Source organism: Primulina huaijiensis, chromosome 16 (genome assembly GCF_012295235.1).
Source record: "Primulina huaijiensis isolate GDHJ02 chromosome 16, ASM1229523v2, whole genome shotgun sequence".
NCBI classification, from domain to species: domain Eukaryota; kingdom Viridiplantae; phylum Streptophyta; class Magnoliopsida; order Lamiales; family Gesneriaceae; genus Primulina; species Primulina huaijiensis.
This window is the reverse complement of record NC_133321.1, coordinates 2730474-2739507: the sequence shown is the minus strand read 5'-3', so window position 1 is coordinate 2739507 and position 9034 is coordinate 2730474. Positions and strand designations below refer to the sequence as shown.

General features: G+C 35.8%; 2 protein-coding genes across 2 annotated transcripts; one reads left to right on the top strand and one right to left on the bottom strand.

The window, feature by feature from the left end:
* The first annotated feature begins 1321 nt into the window (after positions 1–1321).
* LOC140961727 (secreted RxLR effector protein 161-like) lies at positions 1322–1855 on the top strand. The gene has a single exon (XM_073420395.1). It carries the CDS (start codon positions 1322–1324, stop codon positions 1853–1855), a length of 534 nt encoding a protein of 177 aa, XP_073276496.1.
* A 4481-nt stretch (positions 1856–6336) lies between these two features.
* Positions 6337–9022, bottom strand: LOC140962146 ((+)-neomenthol dehydrogenase). Its single transcript, XM_073421020.1, has 4 exons — positions 8917–9022; positions 8484–8742; positions 7766–7948; positions 6337–6808 (listed from the first exon to the last, which is right to left on the bottom strand). Exons 1-4 carry the CDS (start codon positions 8976–8978, stop codon positions 6407–6409), a joined length of 906 nt encoding a protein of 301 aa, XP_073277121.1. The 5' UTR covers positions 8979–9022; the 3' UTR covers positions 6337–6406.
* Between the last annotated feature and the right edge of the window lie 12 nt (positions 9023–9034).

Below are 9034 nucleotides of genomic sequence, written 5' to 3'. Positions count from 1 at the left end.
CTATTTAAGAAGTGGATTAACCATGACTTCTTATGAAATAATCAAGGGAAGAAAGCCTAATCTTAAATATTTCCATGTTTTTGGCTCTGTGTGTTACACTTTGAATGACAGAGATCAACTAGCTAAGTTTGATTCAAAGAGTGATAAGTGTTTATTTTTGGGATATTCCACTAATAGTCGTGCTTATCGTATGTTTAACTTAAGAACTAGGACTATTATGAAATCTATTAATGTTGTTTTTGATGACTGTGCAGATCTTAAGAAGAAAACTGCTGAAGATGATGTTGAAGACCTTCTGGAAAATCAAATGCCACTGGAAAATACAGATGTTGCCCCAGATGTTGCATCATCTGACACAACATGTGACACTGAAGTCATCGAATCACAAGAAGATGCTCACAGCAATGATAAGGCAGTGGATGATGGATCTTGTATTCCAAGCAAAATCCAAAAGAACCATCCATCTTCTCAAATCATTGGAGGGATGCGTGAAGAAGTCCAAACCTGAAAAAAAAAAAGACAAAGTTGACTATCGAAAAATGGTTGGACTAGTGTGCATGAATACCATCTACCCACAGGTTAGATTTTCATGCTTTGTATCTCAACTTGAACCTAAACATGTAGATGAAGCGCTAAAAGATGAGTTTTGGACAAATGCTATGCATGATGAGCTTGAAGAGTTTGTTCGAAATGATGTTTGGCCTTTGGTTCCACCCCCTGATCATGGCAATATAATTGGAACAAAATGAATTTTTAAAAATAAAACTGATGAGTCAGGGAACATCATTCGAAACAAAGCAAGGTTGGTTGCTCAAGGGTACACACAGGTTGAAGGGGTTGATTTTGATGAGACCTTTGCACCTGTTGCCCGCATTGAGTCAATCTGACTTTTGTTAGCCATTGCATGCTATTTGAAAATCAAATTGTTCCAAATGGATGTTAAAAGCGCATTTTAAATGGCATCTTGTGTGAAGAAGTATATGTTAGACAGCCTAAAGGATTCGAAGATCCGCATAATCTTGATCATATGTACAAGTTGAAAAAGGCTCTCTATGGCTTGAAGCAAGCACCCCGTGCTTGGTATGGCAGACTGACTGAATACCTACTCGAAATCGGATTCAAAAGAGGTGAGGTAGATAAGACTCTTTTCATTAAAAAATCCAAAGGTGAGATCCTTATTTGCCAAATCTATGTTGATGATATCATTTTCGGTTCTTCATCCCAAAATCATGCTAATGATTTTGTTGAATGCATGTCTACTACATTTGAAATGAGCATGGTTGGTGAATTACATTTCTTTCTTGGCTTACAAATCAAAAAAATGCATGATGGCATCTTTTTGTGCCAAAGTAAGTACACCAAAAATCTGATAAAGAAATTTGCTAATGAAAACACCAAGCACATGAAGACACCTATGGGATCAAATGAAAAATTATACAAAGACGATGCTGCCGTAAATGTTGACAACACCCTATATCGCAGCATCATAGGAAGTCTCTTGTACTTGACGGCTAGCCGCCCTGACTTAATGTTTAGTGTTTGTTTATGTGCTAGATACCAATCTAATCCTAAGATTTCTAACTTAAAGGCCGTAAAACGTATCTTACGATACATAGCCGGAACCATTGACTTAGGATTATCGTATACACATGAAACCAACTCAAATCTAGTTGTGTTTTCAGATGCTGATTGGGCTGGGGATTTAGACGATAGAAAGAGTACTTTTGGTGGTTGTTTCTACCTTGAAAATAATTTGATCTCATGGCATAGTAGAAAACAGAATTGTGTGTCACTTTCTACTGCTGAATCTGAATATGTGGCAGCTGGAAGTGGTTCGCTCAACTTTTGTGGATGAATCAAATGATAGAAGATTATGGATTAAAGAGTGAACTCCTGGTTATGTACTGTGACAATTCTAGTGCGATTAACATTTCAAAAAATCCAGTACAACACTCTCGAACAAAGCACATTGACATAATACATCATTTTATTCGAGATCTTGTATAGAAAGGATTGATTCGAATGGAATTTGTTGATACAAATAACCAACTGGCCGACATATTCACCAAAGCATTAGATTTTGAGATGTTCTCCAACCTTAGGAAATCTCTCAGCATGTGTTCTGTCTAATCATTCTTGGAGGTTGCCTCAGATGTTACAACATCTCGGACAACATCTACCATGCATTTGCATCTTTAGGACTTAGACATACTGCATTGCATTCATACTGTGATATGTTGTGTTGACACTGTGTAGCATAATTTTCTGATGCATTTACAATTCCTAGTTATCTCTTAAAACTTCACACCTTTACATGTGAATTTAGTCACAAAAGAATTGAAGAATGGTCACTTGACCTTAACCAATGTGACAAGTAATCCAAGAAGAATTTGAAAATTTGTGATTAAAATTTTGGGTCTGTGATTAGAAGGAACGATGGAAAAAGCTGCCTAAAGTAGCCCAATGAAAGCTGGACTTTTAGAGCGGGAGCTACCCCTTCTAAATGTTAACACATAAATAGAAGAAAATGGAAAAAGCTACCTCGAAGAGTCCATTGAAGACTGTTCTTCTAATGTGGGAGCTACCACTTCTATATTCAGAAAGTTCATAAGTTAGTGTGAAGAAAAACTGAAAATTTTTTCTGGAATTGTAGGTGTTGTAAGAAGATGTTGCCAACATTTGTGACAACAACTCATCTGTACACATATCTCATATTTGCTCTCATGTTTCTATTTATGTTACATTCTGTTATTAGGCATCCATAAGTCATGCATAAACATAACTTTGTGAATTTTGTCATGTCATAAGGATATTCGTATGAAAACAAAGAAAAATTTTATAAAATCCAATTTTTGCAGGAAATCGAAATCATGTGCTCTTTGATGTTAAGTGGAGCTAAAATTCGATGTGGGTTTTATTTCTGCACTTATTTTGAAAAGTAATTGCACATAATTATCGAGATAATTTCTGAAGATAGTAACGGTTAAATTTTACCCGTTTTTTTTACCGTTGGACTGAGTCACTTATTGATATGGCATGTTACCGTTGCACTGTAGGTTCATGTTTATCCCCTTGATTTACACAGCCTAAACTATCATTACTTGCCTAATTGTTTCTCGAATTTTCTTGCTTGCAAATTTATCTGTTACTCTTTGTTTTGGGTAATTTTCGTTTCTCACAATCTAAACGATGGCAGAAAAGAGTTTCGATCCTTAAGATATCCGCAGTGAAATGGGTCACACAGAGGATGTTGCCCCATCTCCGGCAACATCCGATGCAACACCCACGGGTTCCAACCTACAAATCATCCCCGTTGCTCTTACGCCGGAGCCCCTGGAGATTATTGCACCAGGTGAGCCTAGAAATGCACTGGACATTGATAACCCACCTATCATCAGGGTTTCCGATCCACCCTCTCCTCCAAAAAGACGCTCAAAAAGGCAGGTCGGATATAACCCTGATCTCACACCAAGCAAATGATTTCGCTATAAGGGACAACCCTCCACTCGCCCTTCACTCATTGATCCGGCAGAGACTTCGGGAGATGATTCAAATGACGAAGACTACGAGTTAGTTGCCCGCAAAAAGCCCATACCACGGGTTGCCACCAAGCCTTCCTTGTCATCCACAGAAGACTCGCACCCCTCTGTTCATGCCACACAGGATGCACCTAAGGAACAATCCTCGTCTGATGAGGATGAAGTATCTTTGGCCCAGGTGTTGGCTGATTTGAAAGAAGCCAAAAAGACTGCCCCCGCCTCTCCTGCACATGTCTCTCCAATCCAGCATGTGTCTGAGAAGTAGACTGAAGCTACCACCACCTTATCTGACAGTGAAGACTCTGGTACACACTCTCATCACTCAGCGGGAGCCCCTGATGAGGACATTGCCTCTGATGCTACAAGAGTTGAAGATGCACCTGCTGCTACAAATGTTGTGTTGGATGTTGAGGACACCTTAGACGACACTGACCTCAGTGACTATGACCTAGACAGCAGCTTCAATACCAAGTTCTATACTGAGACATCATTGTCCAACTGGGATCTTTACACCAACCGGAGATTTATTGAAGAACGCAATGCTGATATGGAAGCCTTCTCTCGAAACAATCTGATAGATTTTCTCAAGTCTCGCGGACTGTTCTCCACCATCTCCCCTGTATAGCCTTATTGCCCAAAAGTTGTGCTTGAATTCTATGGCAACCTCTCGTCGGGTGTTGGTAATGGGAGCTCGGCGAAATTTGGTCAAGTGTTTGTATGCAACAGGTTGTATAATTTCGACCCTCATGTCATCAATACTTATTCCAGTACACCTGAAATTGCTGTAGGTCCACAACCGGATCTTGATGAGGTAATCTCTGTCCTAACTTGTGGCGTGCTTAGCAAATTCCCTGCTCATCCACATAAGGTCTCCGCTTCAAATCTCACGTCCCTATACTCGGTGCTGCACAAGATTGCCATCCGAAACTGGACACCAACCACCAACACTACGGTGGTCACTAAGTCCCAGGCACGGACTCTGTTTTCCATTGGCAACTGCACTTTGGACCTTGGGCGTCTCATCTTTTATACTATCATACAGTATGCGAATGGAGGATTGAAGTCATCCAAGCTATTGTTTCCCAGTTTGATCTATGGGATACTGGTATCCCAGGGATTTGTTCGAGATGTGAGTGAGAGACTGTCTGAATCCAGTGAAACAATCAAAATTGCCCCTGCCTTCTTCAAAGGAAACCGCAAGATTGACCTTTCCTGGATAGACCCTACCACAGCACTTCCTGCTTCTGGACCTTCTCAAGGTTCCACCTCTCATACACCAACTGCAGATTCTGTCAAGATTCCTGTAGCTGGAGTTCAGGCTCATCTCGACCATGTTATTAAAAAGATATCCCAGCTTAAGGCAGACTTGGCGTATTATGAGGATTTGGCTGCTAACCTCAGGTTTCTTTTGGAAGTAAGTGTCTTTCCTGGACAAAAAGGGGGAGATGCTCAAACGGGTGCTGGTCCGTCAGGGACTAAAGATGATGTTGAGGAAGAGGACAGTAGTGATGAATATGATGATGTGTAGATTTTTTGTTTGTTTCTGTTTGTGTTCTTATTCTGCTAATATCTCGGTCTAGGTTGTTATCTCTCCTCTAATGTAGTCGTCTTATTTAATGAAACTGTTGCAGGTGTTGTCTCGAATGTTGCCAACATTACTAACAACACTCTTACTAACAGTATTTTATTCAGGGGGAGAAAAGTTTACTAACTCAAGGGGAGTGTATTTGAGCTAAATCAAAGATAAAAGGGTTTAATCTCATTTTTGTCCAAGAAAGGCAAAAAGGAGGAGATTGAAGGGAAATAATATTCTCGACTTTAATTGTTATAATTCCCTAGATCTTTAATTATTTCTCTAAAATTATTTTTCCTTGTTGATTTGATTGAGTAGATTATTTTATGTGATTTTGTCTTTCTTAGATAAGGAGATAATCATTCAAAAGTAGTCTTGATATGTTATTTATTGGAATGATTTATTGAAATATGATATCAATGGTTAAATAGAATTTATTTCTAATAAAACTCTTACTTTCCTTATGTTATAGGTTTCCTTGTGGAGATAAAAGTCTACATCTATAAATAAGAGACAAAGGACATCATTGGGCTCTCCTCCTCTCGGCTTCTTCATTGAGAATAGTCATACACGCACTTGTACATGCCGAGAATATCAAAGAAATAATTCGTCAAGGATCGTGTTGTTTTGAAGAGTGCAGATATCGCGTGTTGCCTTGAATGTTGGGAACATCTGCAGACAACATCTGTGAAGAAGTTGGCTGAAGATTGTTTTCGTGGATTTTCCTTTTGGCATCACGCTTTGGCTTTCTTGTTTTAGTTTTTATTTTGATTACTTGTTTTTAGAAAGCATTTGTTTTCTCAACTTGTTGAGAAAATTTATTTTTGTTATAATCACTAGTGATAGGTTTTTTTGTAAACATTGTGGTTTTCTAGTGATTAATTTTTGTCATAAGGCACCGCACAAGTATTTATACTTGTGCATATTTAATCTTGTCCGTTTATTTATTTAAAGTCGATTTGTGTTAGAAAAGTTAATATTACGCTGCATGTTGTCCAAGATGTTGTAACATCTGGCACAACACCTAATTCTGATAAAACACAAATTTGCTATTTTAATTGTTGTTTACGTATTTATTCATAACTCTCAAACAACATATTCCTTACAGTTTTATTTAATTTACATGTTAGATATTCCTATACCATGCACTGATCTATTTCAAAATCACAGCAGAATTTACTAACTTAAATCTTATAATTACGACAAGATCCCAAATGCCAAGGAAAAAAAGACACAAACAGAAAGTGACATGGAAAACCAGAATAACTTGAGATAATCTCAATTAACTTATAAATTACAACTTTGAATGATTACTATGGTTATGAGACTCCAGTACGTAAAACTTCCCGGTCTGCAGCTTCTCCATCGGAAGTAAAGCAAGCCATGCACCGACGTCTGCCACGGCATCAGCTGTGTGCATTCCCTTGCCACCAGTCATGGATGTTTGAGTAAATCCGGGGCAGAAGCAGTTAACACTTATGCCATTCCCTTTATATTGTTTGGCCAAAATTTTAGAATATGAATTTAGAGCCAATTTTGAGACTGAATAATCGGTCCAATGTTGAGGCCATCCGTAACTTTTCCATGTTCCATTTTTCACACTTTGGAGAAATAGATTAAGCATACCCTCAATTTGGTTTTCTGATAGGTTCTCTTCATCTTTGAGTATCTCTTTGAGTTTGTGGTTTTCTAGCTTCTGCACTTAGACATAAACATATAAATCTATAAATAACATTTTATTTGTGAGTATCTCTTTAATTGAGTTTGTGGTTAAGATTTTATTTTGAAAATCAGCCATATATCTTCATTGAATATTTTAAAAATAGTATTGCATGATTTAAAATAATTTAATTTTATAAAACATGTAAAACAATTAACATTTACAATCAATAAATAATAATTAGGAATAATGAAATAATAGTATTTTATAGTTTAAAATTCCTAAAATACCATTAATTATCCTTTTCTCCATCACAATTAAGTATTATAACTTAGTGAAACAAGATTCTTTATTCAAAATAATAGAATTATATTTAGTTCATTATAAATTTTTTTATTTTTAAAATATATTTAAAAAATAATTGATTGGTCAAAATAGACTGAAAACAAAGATTATTCTTTCTTTGAAGTCTACTCCCACCAAAAATAAATAAATAAATAAAATTAAAACAGTGATTCCTCCACGAAACTCTTTTTCTTTTAATTATTTTGTTTTTTAGTTAATAACATTATTAATTTTAGAAACTGTAAGAAGAATTCTAAAAACATAAGAAATATATTATTACTGTTATTAAGAAACAAATTAAAATAATTAATACTGTTTATAATAATATTATAATAAATACTATGAAATAAATTATGGTAATTATAATAAATACTATGAAATAAATTATGGTAATTAAATATTAAAAATCAAAATCCTAATAAAATTAATATAAAAATTTATGATATTAGTGAAATTAGGATTGCCAAAATTTATATGAAAACGAAATAGTTGACCGAATCGATTTTAGGAGACCGTTGATTAAAATGTCACCATTAATTAACCCGATTGTTCAAAAACACACTTCAAAAATTGGTCAAATTGATTGAAAAAGTACATGCAAAATTTAATGAAATATAATTTAAATTAATTAATCAATTGCTCACATACATTTATCATGCCAAGCCTTGAGCTAATGTTGAGAACTCTGGAGCCAAAAGGTGAGCAGCGGAACAAAGGCAAGAGGGCCTCCGTCAGTAATTTTGGTCCGTAGAAATTAGTTCTGATCACCGTCTCGGCATGTTTCACCGAGTTCTCTCGCAGATCGTTGAAAGATACAGCAGCATTGTTGATCTAAATGAAACTCGAAACGATTAGAGACTGAACGAGAACAAAAATTTATTCCCTATTGCTATTTTTAGATTTTAGAATCGTGTCACATCAGTACTTCGTCGAAAATTTGAAATAAAAATGCAAAAATTAAATGTTTAATTCGTACTATTTATATCAAACTTACATCACCATTTCAGAAATTTCACAGATATATATTCGTACAAGATATATCTATCATTTCTACACGGTTTATTCAAAATTGTTTTTTTGGTAAATAACTTGTGAAGAGTAAATATATATGATTAATTATATAGTGGTAGTATTCTTTCAATCAAAATTCTTTCCATGTTTTCATGTATGAAACTACTCTATATATCTAATTTACGAGCAAGGCGTTAAACTCAACTCATATACATATATGAAAACTGTAACATCGGTCTTCTGTGTTATCGAAATTCAATCTTAGTAAAAACGGAAAGATACTATTACCAATTCAGACAGATAGTAAAAAAAATAAATAAATTACATAACGAGACAAAAGTGTGTTGGAACTTACAAGTATATCCAAAACTCCAAAAGTGTGTTGGAACCATGAAGCAAATGTTTTTATAGAATTAGAGTTGGAAACATCAAGGCAAAAGAAATGAACATCAAGGCCTTCACCCTTAAGTGCTCGAACAGCTTCAAGACCTCTTCCATCATCTCTGGCTGTTAGAACCACCGTTAGCCCTAATTCCGCTAGCCGTTTGACGAGCTCAAAGCCAATACCCTTGTTTGCTCCAGTAACTATTGCCACCGTCTCCTTTGACCACCACCTGCTATTCTCAAATCAAATTTCTCCAGTTTTAGGCAAATGGTTGTGTGTACGTATTTGTGTGTGTTTATATATATTGGAACAATTGTTAGATATATTGTCAGATAATAGGAAGGTCTTAATTGAATGGATTAAAGTTACCAATGATCACAGGAAGAAATGAGAGTTGAATTACCTTGCTATTGTGCAGGGACGAGAAGAAGCAAAAAATATTGTTCTGGTTTCTTCGTCAGACATGATAGCCTGCTAAGCGTTTTTATGATGTGATATGTGATGTACTGTGTGCATATATA